The 19,976-nt window shown below is 39.1% G+C and overlaps 1 protein-coding gene across 1 annotated transcript in view; it reads right to left on the bottom strand.

The window, feature by feature from the left end:
* Positions 1–19,976, bottom strand: part of med27 (mediator complex subunit 27) — a 70,747-nt gene that overhangs the window by 7,583 nt on the left and 43,188 nt on the right. The window contains exon 5 of the mRNA XM_056259741.1: positions 884–991. Coding sequence (XP_056115716.1) covers positions 884–991 — 108 coding nt within the window. The remainder of the gene's footprint in view (positions 1–883; positions 992–19,976) is intronic.

The raw sequence follows: 19,976 nt of genomic DNA, 5'->3' as shown, positions 1-19,976 counted from the left end.
TGTATCCCACAATGCAATGCACTCAATTTACAGCTTGACAAAGCAACAGGAATTAATATCAGCTATAATCTTGACTTGTTACTTAATCAAACTGACAAAACTTAATCAGACAGTACTAAATTAAAATTGAGTTTTTTATAATTATAATTTGTATTTGCAATTATTATAATAATTTTGTATTTTTTTTAACCAAAATACCCAGGATAAAATATTTATTTGGCATACTACTCTTCTATTTGAGTATGCAAGTACATCTCTCTCATCTACACTCAGCAATTAAATAATGAGTTTTTCCTGGCATAATGAGAGCAGTTTAGGCCTCACGACTGATATCCTGGTGCGAGCGTTGCTGCGACTGTCGGTCCGAGTTTTCTGGCGAAGCAGCAGAGGTTAATATGCAATTGCTCACCACACACGTTTGGACGCGGAGGCCCAGAGGCGCGCAGCACAAAGAACCGGCCTGGCAAGCAGTTCAGAAGATTCACATTTGCTGCCATAATTAACTGTGATCAAGCATCTCTGCAGCTTTGATGGCCACCTCATATTAGTGTCACCAAAGAGTGTTCAAACGTTACGGCTTTCACAGAGACGTACAGAACGCTTCAGAATGAATGAGGGGACGCTGCTCAACCTGACACGAGGGACGTGAGGATAGAGGGTATCGCATACGTACATGCTTTTCATGTTCAAGAGAGACCCGAACACATCATGTGAATTATTAAACGGCTGTGCAGAGACTTTTATCAATAGCTAAAAATCCAGGGATTTCACATCCTTACCTAAGCCAGAAGTACTCGAGCTAAATTTGAAGGTTCAACCGGAATAAAATGGACAAAGATAAGTTTTAAACTAGATTCAAACAGAATGAAATTAAATATTTTACCTTTCCATCCTCAGAGTATATGTTCTCATGAAAACCTCGGACAATAGTGCGGTCAATAAAAAGGCTCCTCATAACCACGATGGCTTTCAAAACCTTCCCCAGTGTGACCTGGAAAGAAAAAAAGAAGAGATCATTGATCATTCTAGTTTCTTTAGCACAGAAGATTAAAATTATTTCTAAAAATGTTCTTTTCTTCCATTTTTCGCCTGGTCATTTCCACCACATCTCAAATTGTGCATTTCTTTGTTTTATGTCTGATAACGAAATGTCCAACTCTTTTCTCTGGCTAAGGACAATATCATAGCTAGCTTTTTATGTAAAGTAAATTGTTTTTGCATCAATTGAGAAAATTATAGCTTGTCTGGAAATGACAAACAATAAAAATATTCTGTTCACAAGTGATATTTAGTTAACACTTTACAAAAAGGTTTAATTAGTTAACATTAGTTAACTGCTTTAGTTAACTTCTACAGAATGTATTACACGATTCTTAATTACTGTTAATTTCAAAAGTTGTATGTGTTAACATTAGTTAATGCACTGTGAACTCAGATGAAAATAAATTAACAGCTGGATTTTTATTAACTAACACTAACAAAGATTCATAAATATTGTAACAAATGTATTGATCATTGTTAGTTCATGTTAGTTAAAAGATTAACTAATCTTAACAAATGAGACCTTACTGTAAAGTGTTACCGATATTTACACGTATACACATTTCTAATTCAATATCAATACCAATATCAAGCATGCTCTTTACTGACACCGCATGGCAACCATTTACTTTTGATAAAACTGTATAAGTGCCAAAATCATTCACTGTGAATGATGCCACAAATGAGGGCCATTCATTATTTGGGTAAAAAACAAACAGGATCACAATAAATATTGAAATGGTTTATGATTATTTCATACTTGATTCCCTCTAAACAATGCTGGGTTGTTTTAACCCAAATTTGGGTCAAATATGGACCAACCCAAATGTTGGGTTAAAAATGTAATTAAAAATTAACCCAACTTCAACTTTCACTTTCAACTGTAATTTTTTTAATTACATTTTTAACCCAACATTTGGGTTTGTCCATATTTGACCCAAATTTGGGTTGAAACAACACAGCATTTTTTAGAGTGTTTAAATGACAAAAAACTTTAAAAATGCAATCTTCTTCATGATGGATTTACATATTTTACAAAAGAAAAAAAATCTATGCATACATACGTTGCAATTTTTTTTAATAAAAGCATGGTTAAAAAGTTAACATGAACTTCATTCAAAAAATAAAATAATGTATTGTAATAAAAGTTAACCCTTGGGACATTAAGGTGTCTGTAGTTAATCATTTATTCAACCAAAATATCTTTAATTTAGAATTGCAAATGGCCAATTTTTCTTAATTTCTAAAACATACAGCACAAAACTGTTCTCGTCAGAGGATTAGTTTTTCCTTCATGCCAAAAAAGTTCACACACCAGCCTAAAACCATCTGCTGTCAGGAGGGGTTTCACTTGAGTCTTTAGGCTTAAAATGGGTTTAATCTAAGGCAAAGGAGGAAATCCCAGTATAGCATTCTTAAATCCTCACATTCACTTAGCTTTCATGCTAGGCACACCACAGAGGGAAAGACAGATACAGTACAGCATGGACAGGAAGAGGGGTGAGGATCTCCATATCAAGCCCTCTGTGTATTTGCCAAAGCTGTTCAAACATCAACACTGTCCCGAGAACAAAACAGCAATATGTTTCGGCTGAGCCCCACTTGCTGAATAATTGATGTGTCAGGCACAGTAAGGGATGCTGGGTAAGGCTGGGCCAGGTCTGAATGCTGGCAGGGTGGTGACGGTTCTTTTTTATGGCCCCTCTGAGGTTTTTAGAAGCCGGTAGATTTGACCCAACCACTGGCTGTGAAGGGGAACATGCTCAGGTGGTCTAAAAAACAGAGGGACAATGGCGACCAGCGTGATAAAGTTCAGCTAAAATAACACCCGAGTGGCAAAGTTTGACATAAAAAGGAACTCGGAATCAGAAGAAATGAAATATCAGCTTATTTTAGATTCATAGAAGAGTTTTCAGGTTCCTCAGTGCTCCACTTTTATAAATGCCAAACCAATAATGCAATACGGAAGGGACTGCCATTATAAAGAGGGATATTAGTTTGGCAGAGCGGAATTTACCATCTTAAAGAGCCTGGTGAAAATAAAGTTTTTAATGTTGTTTATATGTCTATGTGGCGTTTTTTAATATGCTTTAAGACAAACCGTGTGCAAATTCATCAGTCAACACCATTGCTGAGTATTTTCTCCTTAAAACTGCAGTGAACCAAACAATCGCAATATGAAAAATCAGGTACATTTAGCAATATAGCGGGTGAATTATCTATATAATGTATATTACGATGTTATTATGAACTACACTCACCGGCCACTTTATTAGGTACCCCATGCTAGTAACGGGTTGGACCCCCTTTTGCCTTCAGAACTGCCTCAATTCTTCGTGGCATAGATTCAACAAGGTGCTGGAAGCATTCCTCAGGGAGTTTGGTCCATATTGACATGATGTCATCACACAGTTGCCGCAGATTTGTCGGCTGCACATCCATGATGCGAATCTCCCGTTCCACCACATCCCAAAGATGCTCTATTGGGTTGAGATCTGGTGACTGTGGAGGCCATTTTAGTACAGTGAACTCATTGTCATGTTCAAGAAACCAATTTGAAATGATTAGAGCTTTGTGACATGGTGGAAGTAGCCATCAGAGGATGGGTACATGGTGGCCCTAAAGGGATGGACATGGTCAGAAACAATGCTCAGGTAGGCCGTGGCATTTAAACGATGCCCAATTGGCACTAAGGGGCCTAAAGTGTGCCAGGAAAACATCCCCCACACCATTACACCACCACCACCAGCCTGCACAGTGGTAACAAGGCATGATGGTTCCATGTTCTCATTCTGTTTACGCCAAATTCTGAATCTAACATCTGAATGTCTCAACAGAAATCGAGACTCATCAGACCAGGCAACATTTTTCCAGTCTTCAACTGTTCAATTTTGGTGAGCTCTTGCAAATTGTAGCCTCTTTTTCCTATTTGTAGTGGAGATGAGTGGTACCCGGTGGAGTCTTCTGCTGTTGTAGCCCATCCGCCTCAAGGTTGTGCGTGTTGTGGCTTCACAAATGCTTTGCTGCATACCTCGGTTGTAACGAGTGGTTATTTCAGTCACTGTTGCCCTTCTATCAGCTCGAACCAGTCTGGCCATTCTCCTCTGACCTCTGGCATCAACAAGGCATTTCCGCCCACAGAACTGCCGCTCACTGGATGTTTTTTCTTTTTCGGACCATTCTCTGTAAACCCTAGAGATGGTTGTGCGTGAAAATCCCAGTAGATTAGCAGTTTCTGAAATACTCAGACCAGCCCTTCTGGCACCAACAATCATGCCACGTTCAAAGTCACTCAAATCACCTTTCTTCCCCATACTGATGCTCGGTTTGAACTGCAGGAGATTGTCTTGACCATGTCTACATGCCTAAATGCACTGAGTTGCCGCCATGTGATTGGCTGCTTAGAAATTAAGTGTTAACGAGCAGTTGGACAGGTGTACCTAATAAAGTGGCCGGTGAGTGTATATGCCTATAGGACTTTAAAGCCCAGTAACAAAAGACAGAAAAAAATGAATTAAAATGAGACTTCACAAGCATTACAATGGATGGATTGCCTTGCAGTCAATGAGGAAAAGCAAAAAAGTCACTGAAGTCCAGCGACAGAGTCTAGTAAGGTTCTATGCATACATGAATAAGATATGAATAGGAAATTACTTGTTGTTTGGGTGAAAGAGCCGATTGCAAAAACAAACCATATCTGCTGAAGGAGATGTCACTGCCACAGAATCCCACACCTGGTAATTGGAAAACTTTTACACAAAAGATTTGGTCTCATTCGGAGAAATAGAGATATACTTTCTCAGACTTTATCACTGTATGTAAATTTGGCCTGCAAATTGATAGATAAAAAGCCTTAGTAAAGTAAATAAGTAAGTTTCAACCAAATTTCCCTTACAACCAGTGTTTTTTGTTTGTATTATTCACATACTATTATAGTATTTATTATTTTGAATTGGCTTTCATTTTGATATTTTCAGTTTTCATTTCAATTTGAGTATTTTTAATGAAAAAATACAAATTTTGTTATGTGCTTTTGTCAATTTTATTAGTTAGCTTTAGTTAGATATTTCTGTTTAGCTTTAATTTTTTATTTCAGTTTTACTATTTTTTGAGTACTACTAATTCTAATATTAATATTTTATATCATTTTATGTCAGCTTTATTTCAATTAACCACACAATTTTTTAACAACAACACTGCTTACAACAAACAGTACTTCACGACATCATAGTATGATAAAATCAGAATGTAATGCCATGGTACTATGGAAATATACTATGGTATAGTGATTTTCATATTCTTATACCACATAATGATTCAGTTATTGTTTTTGAGCAAGATAGACTTTAAAGTAGTTGTACACTCCAGAGCATATTGGGGAGGGGGAGGGGGGGGGGGGGGGGGGTGTCTTGAGATGATATTAACGATTATTTTGGTAATCGAGTAGGCCTAATAGGTTGATTATCTTGACAAATAATCCAGTAAAAGGATATGGTGATTGATGTTGTTACACTTTACAGCAGATCAAATCCGTGTTTAATCTTCGCCAAACAACATTTAATTCAAATGTGCCCTTAATCTTTAATACTTGGCCACTTCTTTACGGTAGAAATGCTACAGCCACTGTAATTTCTTGAACAAGAACATGTGGACATCAAAACATGCAAACTCAGAGCGAGGGTTGAAGCTCTTATTTTGAAATTGCGATAAACAACAGTTTAGAAACATTGATGTATTCTCCTGTGTCACAGACACTAATTATGTTCAGCTGTTCACTCATCATCACCTGTATATATGTTCGGTTTCAGTTCAGTGTCCGGTGTCATCAGTTTTGGATGTGTTTTATGTTGCTCTGTTCGTATTGGATTACCTGTTGGATTTATTACCTGTTTACCTTCATCTTCATCATCTACCTTTATACACGCATACCGCGTAGCTTTACCCCAGACCCGCATGACAGGCGTAGGTTTATAAGTGATTTATGTTACAAATCTGGTGAAATGGAGAAGGTTGCGTTCACAGATGAACGTTATAAGCAACCCAAACTCACAGCATATGAGATGGAGTTTATTAACTGAGATGCTGAGAGGTGCTCCACGCATGTAAATGATAGCGCAACACTTCACTATGAAACACGAATCGCAGACTTTGTGATTTTACAATAGCATTATGCTATAATCATGATTTTAAATAGTTTTAGATATATCATGCAGCCTTATAAAATGGTCTAATAATGCGATTTCTCGTCCTTGAAATGCGCCACTTCCGGTATTTTGCCTGTTAAAGGTACAATATGTAAGAATTTTGTATCAAAATATCCCAAAACCACTTGCACAGTGTTATATACCGTAAAACTTCAAATAGTAGCCCGGGCTTTTATTTTCCCAAATCGTCGAACTGCACCGGCTTGTATTTGAGACAGGCGTCTATATGAGACAGGCCTTTATAATTTAGTATTGAGATGTTGTTCATTGAGTGTATAGGCCTGTCTCTAATCTCTAAAAATCTCCAAATGCTCCACGTGAAACTGCGGTCTTCCGACCTTTTACTATCGCGTCAAATGATTTTGATTAATATGCGCGAGGGAGAGAGCAAGACAGCGCTCGTGGTGTTTGAAGACGTGAGAGTGCGCGCGCGCGGCCGGGGGCGCTCTCTCTCTCTCTCTCTGCTCGTTACGCGCCCTGTCAAGCGCAGCAGTCATTCTCATTCTATTCTACATCACTCATCGATCAAAAAAGGCGTTTGGAGGGACAAAAATTTGCTTTGGCGGCCGCGAAAAAGCGGACGACCTGACGGTTTTAGAGCATTAAATACAACCCGAAACTAAAAAACAGACCCGGCCTCTATTTGAGACCGGCCTTTATTTACCCAAACCTGCAGCCACACCAGGCGTGTAAAAGAGACAGGCGTCTATTTGGGACTCGGCTATTATTCGAAGTTTTACGGTATTTCTTTCAATTGTGTACTTCCATTATCCTAAATGTTTCCAAGAATTTGTAAATTCAGAGAAATTCACAATTTTAAAAAGTGCCAGTCCCTGTTCACTTGTCGCCTGTCAATGACGTAATATACGCGTTATCCCTGGTTTCCACTTGTACTGCCACAGTAACCATGGCGACAGACGTGGACAACTGCGTAGTGCGTAACGTCTAACTGCACGCTGTTGTTGTTTCGTTCAAACATTATGGACCATGGCAAGCAGACTTTGGGACAAAAGGAGAACTAAAACGAGGATCAATATCAGCGTGGCGTTTGAGATACCAAGAGCTCCACGTCCGCGAATAACTTGGACATGACAGAGCTTCACGAGTCACGACTTGACAGGGACGACGCTCTTGCATGTACTTTATTAGACAGGTGAGAAAATGTACATAAAACAAATATAGCTCAACATGATGAAATGTTAGAATATGATCAGTATGTTATTCTAATGTTGATCTAGCTTACTGCTAGTCTCATATAGCAAACAAACTAACACATAGAATGACATTATAACTTTCAACACACTCAAATGCTGTTTAGTATGATAGTGTAACATTAGACCAAATGAAAGCACTGTGTTACCTTACAAGTTTAATTCGTCAAATAAACTGACCTGTGTGTAGTAATTCAGCACTTGCTGGTAGTTCGGTAGAATTAAATATCCTTATTCCTTTATATCCGCGGGACTCGCGTGTGGTGCTGATATCTGTCTCTCATTAGCAATTGCGACCTGCTTCATACCACAGTCGTGTTAAAAAACATGAATGTTTTCACTCATCCATAATCATTAATAGATCCATCAGCATGACAGCAAGTCCCATCATTCTGCTTATCACTGCATCATCAACCTACGCCTTTGTTATTGTAAGAGGTTAGCAACCCCTAGCGGCGATTTCTTTTTATTTTTACATATTGTAGCTTTAATCGACACGGGTAAATTGGAATTGAGGATTTTTTTTAAACGAGTACTCGAATTGAATCGAGGAATAATGAAAGCTCTACTTGATAAAACAAATATATGTATATATTTTTTACAAGCTATACAATATTGCAAATAATTGCAGTAGCCTAATACTACTTTGGTCTATTCTGTTAGTGTTAAAACCAGACTATTGAAAGAAAGAAAAAATACACAAAACCAAAACAAATGCTTACATTTGGACGGACGGATGGATAGATAGATAGGTAGGTCTGGAACAACAGAGTGAGTCGAACATTTTTAGGAAAATATCCCTTAAATACCCCACCACACGAGGCTCCTTCAATCACCCGACATCAAGCAGACAAGTATACAGATATCTAGAGAATGGTACACTGGCAAGTTCACACACATACACAAGACAGTGGGGAAAAAAGAAAGTCTGATCAATCATGTCAAGATCCAGCAGAAATACTCATTCAGACCCGTTCGTACTCCGCGAGCCCTCGCAACACATGTTTTTCCCGCTTTAAGGTTTGCTTATTAAATTCATGTCTGTCAGAGTAGCTGAACGCCTGGCCTGTGCCCGGAGCCGCTTGGCGCTGGCAGCCGACACCAGCACTCACAGCCTGAATCCATTACCCCTGACAGCCTTTACAGTCATAGTTCTCCCAAATGTAAATTGAAATATTATTTTTATAGCCAGAGAGGCAACTTAGAGGGTGGATAACCAAAGACGATAGCATTTAAATTATTTTTGATCACTGAAAATGAATTCCTTATAAACATGCACTTAAGAAAAGAATGCTAGTATATGAAAAAAAAAAAAACAAAAAAAAAAAAAACAAGCACAAACAAAAAAACAAGCACATATATCCTATATTAAGTATTACGCAACTCTCTGGAAACAAAACACCCAAAAAGCAAAAAGTATAAAAAAAGAATGAGAAAATAACAAATTGAGAAACATTTTATGATTGTTTTAGAGACTAAAATAAAAAACTAAAATAATATAAGTTCTACAATAAGTTTTAGCTAATTATAAATAAACAAAATAAAATAATAAAATGCAAGAACATTATGATTTCACTCCGACAACATAAGTGAAATAAAACTGAATAAATGTAAATTACTCTAAAATATATTTTTTAATTAAATTAAAAACAATTTAATAACATAAAATAAGATAAGATAAACTATGATAATATAATGGTCCAACAGGAGTTACAGTATAAATCAATTAATAAATATAAATAATTCTAAAATAAATAAAACAAAATAAAATAAAGTGTTGGGAAAAGTTTTAGATATTTAGATTATCATAGAGTGAATTTGCCTTCTGGTCTGTCTTCTCCTTTCATGAGAGTCCTGCTGAGTGTTGAAGCAATAAAACGACCACTGATCACTAGCCGGGGGAGGCACAGAACTTCACACACATATTTTTTTCCCCACATGCTGAGTAACTTTTCCTCTTTGTCTTTTTATTTCTTACCACAACATGTTTCTAAAAGAAGCTGTGGACACAATACACCACACGTTCAATAACAACATAAGCAATCATTGTTTTCCTACTACCTGCATGTAGTCATTGCTTATTACTTGACACATAATTGTGTAAGCGTCCTGTGAATCAGTTCGAGTCAGATAATTTTTTTTTTTTTTTTAAACTTATGGAAAAGTAATGATTTATCTAGGGGTGTAAATCGGACAGTTCATCACGATACGATTCTCTCAGCCAGCAAAACAATATTTCCCGATACCTCAATAAATTCTGCGATAATACGATTCAATTAAATTCAGGGCTATATCGATTGATTTATCGATATTTAGATATTATGTGCCAAGTTTGCTCAACCAGTTACATTTTTATTAACTACTAATGCAAACAAAATATATGACATGAACGTTTAATTAAAATCTTTGAAAATTGCACACCCTCTCCCAATTGGGACATTTACAACAGAAGAGTTAATTTGCAAAAACAGATAACTAAATAATAATAAATCATGTTTTTTATTATTATTGTGCATTCCAAGTATTATCAATCAATTAAGTAATAATAACTCAAAAACTCAGTTTTTTGCGTAAACTCCGTTTTTTAATGTAATGAATAAACAAATCTAGTGAGTTTTAACAAGAACTGGAGTAGGAAAACGAAAGAAAATGAAGACTCACAAATATATATAGCCTAGAAGATTTACCTGTAGGTTTTTCAAATATTATTTAATAAAAATATATCTTTTTTCTCCTCAAAATCTCTTTTTTCTCTCTCTCCTCCAACCCCACCCTCCAAAAAAAAGAATCGCGGTTTGTATCGAATCGTGGGTCAAAAATCGTCATACGAACCGAATCGTGGGTTTGGTGTATTGTTACAGCCTTAGTGTTTAGGGTTCAGTCAATCTTGTCAGGCGTCTATTTCAGCTGAGGAGATTAACGTTACAAAGACACACCAGCAGACAGTATGGTGAGTAAACGAAAATGTACGCTTTGGCGTAAATGCGTAAATGGAAGTTACATAAGGATGTGGAGAGTGTCAAAATAAAGGTACCGTATAACGATATTTTACGTGTGGCATTGATGCATCGTATCGTTAGACGTTAGATCGATGCATCGATCTATATCTATGTATTGTTACAGCCCTAGATTTATCCAGGTAACATCTTTTCAAAATGTACATGTCTCTAGATTTCTCAATTATAAAGTACTTGTATTCATGCTGTGATTTTTGTACCTGTTAAATCACTTGATTTTTTTTTCATGCGTCAAACTAAGCATTGTAGTTTATGATAAAACAAAATAGTTTTGCACAGAGAAGCACAGTTGATCCGCATCTTCTTCCCCAAAAACCATGATCCCTTAAAGTTGATCAAAGGCCTCTGACTGAAATCATACTTCTAAACGGACGTTAATATCTCCCATCTTCTTTAAAACACACCACTGATGTCTGAATGGCTGATGCAAAAAAACAACCTCAAAAAGCATAACTTGCTCTCATCAAACCTGAACTTTTCAGCACAAGAGATTTTGTAAATAGTAGCTGGCAAGTGCGACTCAAGCAATTTCTCAAGAAATAAAGAAACAAAAACCACCAAATCCCTCGCCGTAACCCTAGTGTGTGAAGCCAGTTAGTAGCGTCAATAGCTATTCTGGGCATTCTTTTCAGCTACAAGCTAGTTGGAAAGTAAGTTGCTGGCCTGGGGCCAAAGGAACATGAATACTAGGAAGAAAAGAAGTTGACTTCGAGTGTGGTAAGCGTCAGGGCGTCCTGAAAAGGTTCATTAGCTGATCTTAAGTGCATCCCCAAACGACTGGATCGCAATGGCGGCAGATGGTACTTTTTTATTTGGAGTGGGAGTGGGCCGCAGATAGGGAGGGGAAAAGTGGCAAAAACTGAGAGATTGGACAAAAAAGAAACAGTTTCTAAGCAACATGTGAGATCTCAAATCAGCTGCGAACAAGGAAGGAAAGAAGCCAGGCGAGAATGTGGCCAAGCGTCCTGCTCTCCATGACCTCTCCTTTGAGAAAAATGGATCCTCATTCAAGTTGCTCGAGACTAAAATAAGTTTCATGTTCAGCCGAAGCGTTCTGCTGTATGCTTTTCAACTCATTTCTAAAACATGTCTGCATGCACTTCATCAGCATTGGGGAAAATAAGACTCCTTTTACATCTGCCATTAGCATGTGTTTTTTATCCGAACAGTATCAGAATTCTTTAGTTCAATTGCATCCGACCACACATTATTGTACATAATGGGAAATGCTACTAAGTGCTAAAAGGAATGTTTCTGCCATTTACAGAAAAATAAAAAAAGAGGCAAAAAGCAAAAATGTTTTCTGTTTTTCATTTTGGCAGAAAGCTTCATGGAAATTAAGATGTAAATATTAGTCATTTTATTACTAAGTTTTTATTTTATTTTACAGTACATATTAGAAGGGATTGGAAGTGAAAAAAACAAGGAGAAAAAAGACTTAAAGTGCTCGTGCAAAAATAGACCAGAGAGATGTGGGGAGGATTTGGGGAGAGAAATGCGAGATTCCAAGTGTAGTTCAGTGGAAAAACTCATGGGATATTGTTAATTAAAACCGATGACCAGATCCCGGGGGCAAACCGCCTGTTGTCTTTTTCACATTGCAAGGGCTGAATATAAAAAAGAAAAGAAAAGAAAAGAGAGAAGAACCTGCCACACAAATAGAGCATGAAGTCACCTTTTGTTTTTGGCTTGCTTAGTTGGGGACATTTAATATTCAACAATATTATTGATCTGCCTGCACTGACACCATTATATGAGAACTGAACTGAGCTGGACAATGACATCACGGTTTTCTCCAGAGTGGCTATATATAAAAATGAAGTAAATTAATAACTTTTTTTTACAACAAGAATGAACCATCACTGAACTTAAAATAAGCGGGACTATGACGCTATTTTCTTCTAGAAACAAACTTTCTTGCATTATTTTCTTGTTATCACTGCAAAGCAGCTTTAAAATCAATCTGTATAGTAAAAAGCGCTATATAAATAAAGGTGACTTGACTTGATGGAAAATGTACAACCTCGTCAAAGTGATGGATAATGATTATTTGATTTTGACAGAATCAGTCCCTGAACACGTAATGTGATCAAATGCGATACAATTGTGATCCGATCCCTGAAAAAGCATGTTAATGTCAGGTGTATAGGTGGCATCTCATCTGATAGCTAACAGGGTTGGCACTGCACTCCAAATAGCACTGGGGGAGCTGTTTTTAGGGAAAAATGTCAGATCAACAGATTTTGAGGTGCACAAATTGCACTATTTTGACAATCTAGGAATCCGAATGCCACTGTTGAGGTCTCTGAGAGTGTCCACCTCATTAGCTTTCACCACAGCTTACTGTACCATCAAGCAACACGAAAAACAAGCTGACACACCACAACGCCCCTGAGTGCAAAGAGGGGTGTTTTCCAATACCCTCTTCCACCTCTCTGAGTGTGACCAGCTCTGACCTCTCCACCTCACGCCGGGTCTGTCCTCATCAGCACAATCCCCCACTCAGAGGTCGTTCCAGAATACTGTCAATACTCGCACGCCCATCCGCCCCCAAGGTTTTGACTGTTGTGGCTGCGAAAAATATTTTTAATGTAGATCAATAGCAGAACAAGGTGACTTTAAAATTCAATTAACAAAAAATTGTTTGACTCCGCTCCATTGTGAACCTTTGAGGTGACCAAAGCCAGACACAACAAAGCAGAATGATTTAGTCAAGGTGGAAAGAGAAAGCAAGGGAAAAAGAAGGGAAGTTGCCAGATAAAGTCACATGGTGTAGCAGCTAACACATGCATTTCTGACACATTGAGCTGCAGTGCGCATACGGACGAAACGTCTAAACGTTAGACTTAAACTTAAATGAGGTTTAAATACGACTCCCATGAATATATACATGCTTTGCATATTTTTTTGTCCTTTCTCTAAACTACTCTAAATAATAATGACCCCAGAGATAAACAAAAAAGCTAAAAAATAAACAAGTGATAATTTACAGTGGCAATTGATCTGTATCACCCTGATCATTGTTTTATTTAATTTTTTTGAATAATAACCGTCTGTCTGTACATTATCCCACTTATAAATCAGACTACTTATGAAATAAATAAATGGACATGAAATATTGATTTTATATTATTATACAATATCATATGCGAGCTCCTGGGGGCCGGGCCTCCCCCATGGGGCCGCCCTCCCGTGGGCTCATCACCACCTGCAGGAGGAACCGTAAGGGGCCGGTGCATAGTGGATCGGGCGGCAGTCGAAGGCGAGGGCCCCGACGAGACGAGACGACCCGATCTTTGGACACGGAAACTGGCTTTAGGGACGTGGAACTTCACCTCGCTGGCGGGGAAGGAGCCTGAGCTTGTGCGGGAGGTTGAGCGGTACCGACTAGAGATAGTCGGGCTCACCTCCACGCGCAGCTTGGGTTCTGGAACCACACTCCTTGAGAGAGGCTGGACTCTCTACCACTCTGGAGTTGCCCATGGTGAGAGGCGGTGGGCTGGTGTGGGTTTGCTTATAGCCCCCCAGCTCAGCCGCCATGTGTTGAACGAGAGGGTCGTTTCCCTGCACCTTCGGGTCTGGGAATACTTCGAGGATCTCCTCAAACCCACCGACACGTCTTCCATTGAGGAGGCAGAGGCCGAGGGTTCGGAGGTGGACTCGTCCATCACCAAAGCTGAAGTCACCGAGGTAGTCAAGAAACTCCTCGGTGGTAAGGCACCGGGGGTGAATGAGATCCGCCCTGAGTACCTCAAGTCTCTGGATGTTGTGGGGCTGTCTTAGTTGACACGCCTCTGCAACATCGCGTGGCGGTCGGGGACAATACCGCTGGACTGGCAGACCAGGGTGGTGGTCCCTCTTTTCAAGAAGGGGGACCGGAGGATGTGTTACAGGGGGATCACACTTCTCAGCCTCCCCGGGAAAGTCTATGCCAGAGTACTGGAGAGGAGAATTCGGCCGATAGTCGAACCTCAGATTCAGGAGGAATAGTGCGGTTTTCGTCCCGCTCGTGGAACACTGGACAACTCTATACCCTCTCTAGGGTGCTGGAGGGTTCATGGGAGTTTGCCTAACCAATCCACATGTGCTTTGTGGATTTGGAGAAGGCATTCGACTGTGTCCCTCGCAGAGTCCTGTGGAGGGTGCTCTGGGAGTATGGAGTCCGGGGCCCTCTGCTAAGGGCTGTCCGGTCCCTGTACGACCGGAGCAGGAGCGTGAACCACCGGCAGTAAGTCAGACTTGTTCCAGGTGCATGTTGGACTCCGGCAGGGCTACCCTTTGTCACCGGTTCTGTTCATAATTTTTATGGACAGAATTTCTAGGCACAGCCAGGGGCAGGAGGGTGTCCGGTTTGGGGACCACGCGATTTCGTCTCTGCTTTTTGTGGATGATGTTGTCATGTTGGCCTCATCAGACCAGGACCTTCATCGTGCACTGGGACGATTTGCAGCCGAGTGTGAAGCGGCTGGGATGAGAATCAGCACCTCCAAGTCCGAGGCCATGGTTCTTAGTCGGAAAAGGGTGGCTTGCCCGCTTCAGGTTGGTAGAGTTTCTGCCTCAAGTGGAGGAGTTCAAGTATCTTGGGGTCTTGTTCACGAGTGAGGGAAGGATGGAACGGGAGATTGACAGACGGATCGGTGCAGCTTCTGCAGTAACACTTGGTAATATTATAAGAAAACATGGAATTAATTTCCACTGCTATGCTGATGACACTCAATTATATATTTCATCACGACCAGATGAATACACTAACTTATCTAAATTGACAGAATGTCTTAAAGATATAAAATGCTGGATTACGTGTAATTTCCTGCTACTAAATCCAGATAAAACTGAGGTATTACTTATTGGTCCAAAAAAAAAAACTACCCACAAAATCTCTTACAATACAACTTTAATTTAGAAGGATGTCCTGTTACCCTATCGACTACAGTAAAAGACCTGGGAGTTATACTAGACCGCAACTTGTCTTTCGAAAATCATATTTCGTATGTTACAAGAACAGCTTTTTTCCACCTTAGAAACATTGCTAAATTACGTAACATGCTATCTGTTTCTGATGCAGAAAAGTTAGTTCATTCATTCATGACCTCGAGACTAGATTACTGTAATGCTCTATTAGCTGGTTGTCCTGCATCCTCAATAAACATGCTACAGTTAGTCCAAAATGCAGCCGCTAGAGTTCTTACTAGGTCGAGAAAATATGATCATATAACACCGATTATATCATCTCTGCACTGGTTACCTATTAAGTTCCGTATCAATTACAAAGTACTACTACTGACCTATAAAGCCCTAAATGGTTTAGCTCCTGTGTATTTAATGGATCTTCTATCGCCCTACAATCCATCGCGTTCTTTAAGATCCCGAAATTCGAGGCTTCTGGTCATTCCTAGGATATCTAAGTCCACTAAAGGAGGGAGGGCGTTCTCATATTTAGCTCCTAAACTCTGGAATAGCCTTCCTGATATTGTTCGTGGCTCAGACTCGCTCTCCCAGTTCAAAACTAGATTAAAGACGCATCTCTTCAGCCAAGCATTCACATAATGCTTACCTTTTATACCACTGTTGAATCAGATCGACTGCATTAATATTATGAACAGCAGCTACGCTAATTATCTCCCATCTGCTTTTCTGCTGTTATCTCGGGACGCTAGTCCCGAGGTAAATAGCGTTCGTCAGCTCCAGTTTGTATCCAGACTCTCACGGAGACTTCAGATGCTCCAACACCTGCGATGAGACGACTCGACGCCGGCGAAGAGACGACTCGACGCCGGCGATATGTTATGCCCTAAATTAATACATGATGATTAACTAACTATATTCTTCTATGTACATTTCTGAAATGCACTTTCTGTAAAGCTGCTTTGAAACAATATGTATTGTGAAAAGCGCTATACAAATAAATTTGAATTGAATTGAATTGAATGTACCGGCCTGTTGTGGTGAAGGAGGAGCTGAGCTGCAAGGCAAAGCTCTCCATTTATCGGTAGATCTACGTTCCTACTCTCAACTATGTTCATGAGCTGTGGGTCATGACTGAAATGACAAGATCCCGAATACAGGCGGCCGAAATTAGCTTTCTCCGCAGGGTGGCTTGGCGCTCCCTTAGAGATAGGGTGAGAAGCTCGGTCACTCGGGCTGAGCTCAGAGTAGAGCCGCTGCTCCTCCATATCAAGAGGGGTCAGCTGAGGTGGCTCGGGCATCTGTTCCAGATGCCTCCTGGATGCCTTCCCGGGGAGGTGTTCCGGGTGCGTACCACCGGGAGGAGACCCCGGGGGAGACCTAGGGAGCGCTGGAGGGATTATGTCTCCCGGCTGGCCTGGGAACGCCTCAGTATTCCCTCCGGAAGAGCTGGAGGAAGTGTCTAGGGAGAGGGAAGTCTGGGCGTCTATGCTTAGACTGCTGTCCCCGCGACCCGGCCCCGGATAAGATGATGGATGGATGAATATACAATATCATTACACTATTGTTCAAAACTTTGTGGTCGGTAAGATTTATATAAAACTATATTCGTTTATGCTTACCAAGACTTTTTCTTGTCAATGAAGTTGTAAGGAAAGTGAGCCTGACAGTAAATTTCATTCATCAGTAATAAGGGTACTAAAGCAATTATAAGAAAGCATACCAACAGAGCAAAGGTTTATGAACAATGTTTAGACATGCTCTTTCAAATAAAAAAAGTTTAATTTAAAAAAGAAACTTCGATTTTTGTCAAAAAGGTCATTTTAGGTAGAAATGGTATGTTAAGCTAAAATGAGCTGCATACACACACACTTTTACACAGAAATTGATATGTTCTAATCTTTAACAATGTTTGACAAATATTTGACAAGCACACATACATGCATACAAAAGACACTAATGCACAAAAACACACCTATACAACATGATCAGTTCATTGTTCAACTTTCTATTTAATGAAATGCATTTATGGTGTTGCTATGGCACACTAAAAAGACAATAGTGTCAATTTACTGTTAAAAATAAAATCATTTTATCAGAAATTACCTTTGTTGTTCTCTTTTTATATTGGCCCATTTTAACTGAACAGCTGGCCAATTTTACCTGAATGTTGTGCCATGGCTCAAGAAGGTACCTGCTGATACTCTAACTCTCACAATTTTTAAACAATTATACTTTTTCACATTTAAAAAATATATATTTAAGAGACCCATGCTATTTTATAAAAAATATCATAAGATCTCATGCATAGCTTATTTGGTGGTATTATAAGTAATTTACCAAAACGTGGCCCATTTTAGCTGACTTCATATATATATATATTAAATAACAAGTAGAGGTAAACAAAGACGCAGCGATGCAGAAGTAGGAATAAGTATGACAGGAGACCTTTCTGGAACCTACAGTTCACTACCATCGGTTCACAGGCTTCACAAAAACAAAACAACAACTGTATATTCTACTGAAGCCAGTTAAAAGCATTTCTGTGCAAGTGCCTATACGCATGTTCATTTCCATACACAGTCTACATCTGTAACTCAGGCAGAAACCCTGTGGGACAATTTACGTTCATAACTCGCTTTGATCCGGACCGCTGCAGGAGTGACAAGCACCAGTTTGTGGCAGCACATTTCAAAGTTGCTTATAAGATCTAAAATGCATCTCTCCCACTACTCTGGATGAAAAAAAAAAATTATATTGTACATCACGCTTCTGCATATCGTTAATATCTGTCATGGAAGAGGGTACGAGGTTAAGCTAACGGTATTACAGGGCCAAGAAAAGCAGGTAGAGGGCCTGAGAAAGATGCATTTTCCATGCTAATTAACATCCCCTAATTATGGTGGGGCAAGGCTGTTAGGCAGAATCTGCCCGTAGAGAGCCGTCCCGTGCTCCAATTAATGCCATCGCACTCTGCAAAGCCGTGCCTGTTTACAAACTGATGTTAAGGAGATGCAGCTCTGCTGTGGATTGATTGCCCTTTGTTATAAATTGTAGATGTGTACCACACTAAGATGGTTTTTTACCATCCCTTCCATTCAGAGCCATTTGCAGGAAAGGGACAGGAACTCAAACTAATAATAATACCTCTAATAAACAAGTGGGTTGAAATAAAATAAAATGAAATGACTGTTTGGATTCTTGATGTGCAATTAAAAAAAATAAAAATAAAAAAAATAAAATAAAGAGCCTGTTTTGGACCTTGAAGTCCAATGTAAAATAAAATAGAATAAAATGAAAAAAATATAATAAAAAAATCTGAGTCCTGAAAAACATATAGGACCTACTGTGCTAAAGAGACAAAAATGTTCGCCCGAAACAGCTATTTTTGGTATCGGGCTGAAATGGTTTTGGAGGGCCAAAATGGCGCTTCTCCGATGCCACGTTTTGACTGAGTTCAGCGTCTGTTTCGTACATAGAACAGTTAAACATGTCAGCTGTGTGGACACTAGTTCTGGAATGACAATATTAATTTCTCGATTTTAATCAGTAATGATATGGTTTCTTAAATCTTTTAGTCTGTGCCGTTTTCTGTTGATGCACAGCGTGATAAAAAAAAAAAATTACTAAACATTTGTAGCGCATCTACCATCCGATAATAGCTAAAAAATGTGTTCTGTTACTTTTAATATGAAGCAAAGTCTCAACTCTCAAATTCTTTCGATTTTATTACGAAATTTAAACAACAAATGTAGTTTTGGCTCTCTTTAATACGGCGGGACAGATCACTGTAACCACCTCAGTTCAAGCGGCAGGTGAACACCAGAAAGATACATTACAGCTTACAGAAATGAATCCTGTCTCATGTAATCGCTCAATCGGTGTTTCAACCGGGAAAGACGTCAATAAAACAGCTTGTCGGCTGTACAATGTCACTTAACGTTACATTTAACTCAAGAAAGCTATTAAATGTCTATAAAGAGAAGAACATTTTGCTAAATATATGCATTGTATTACATATTCATTAGATTTTTACTTAACCTTTTAGTGATGTCTTCATTATTTAATGTAGCCTATGCTTGAATAAATGTAAACAAGTATTAGTTTATTTTCATTTAAACGTTTGTAAAAACAAACTGGATTCGAAACAATTCTGTAATTTAAGTTGATAAAAAAATGCCTTATGCGCAATTTAACTGTTTGTACAACTCAGTTTTAGCTATTTGAGTGTTGTTTATTAAATAAGTTTGATTGATTAATTTATTATTTCGGTTTTCGGCCAAGAGTATCCTGAACTTTCGGTTTCAGCCCAAAATTTTCATTTTGGTGCGTCCCTAAAAAAAGAATTAGACAAAACCTCTTGAACTTTTGCATTATAATCCTCATTTTCATTTCATGCACAAACCGTCCATCACAATGAGGACATTTCCAGCTGATCTCTTTGTTGAACACCGCAGAATAGCGTGTCCGAAGAAGGGCCTGGCAGCGATTTAGCCCCCTCGGTGACAGATCACTCCGGCCTGCCAACTGGGCCATCTGGAAGTGCATGCCCCGTGGGTGTGAACCACTGAACTCCCACTGCTGTGGAAGGGGCATTT

Source organism: Rhinichthys klamathensis, unplaced genomic scaffold, assembly GCF_029890125.1.
Source record: "Rhinichthys klamathensis goyatoka isolate OS25496 unplaced genomic scaffold, OSU_Roscu_1.1 h1tg000169l_1, whole genome shotgun sequence".
Classification (NCBI taxonomy): Eukaryota; Metazoa; Chordata; class Actinopteri; order Cypriniformes; family Leuciscidae; genus Rhinichthys; species Rhinichthys klamathensis.
The sequence above is the reverse complement of the archived record's forward strand: the minus strand, read 5'-3'. Positions and strand labels throughout refer to the sequence as shown.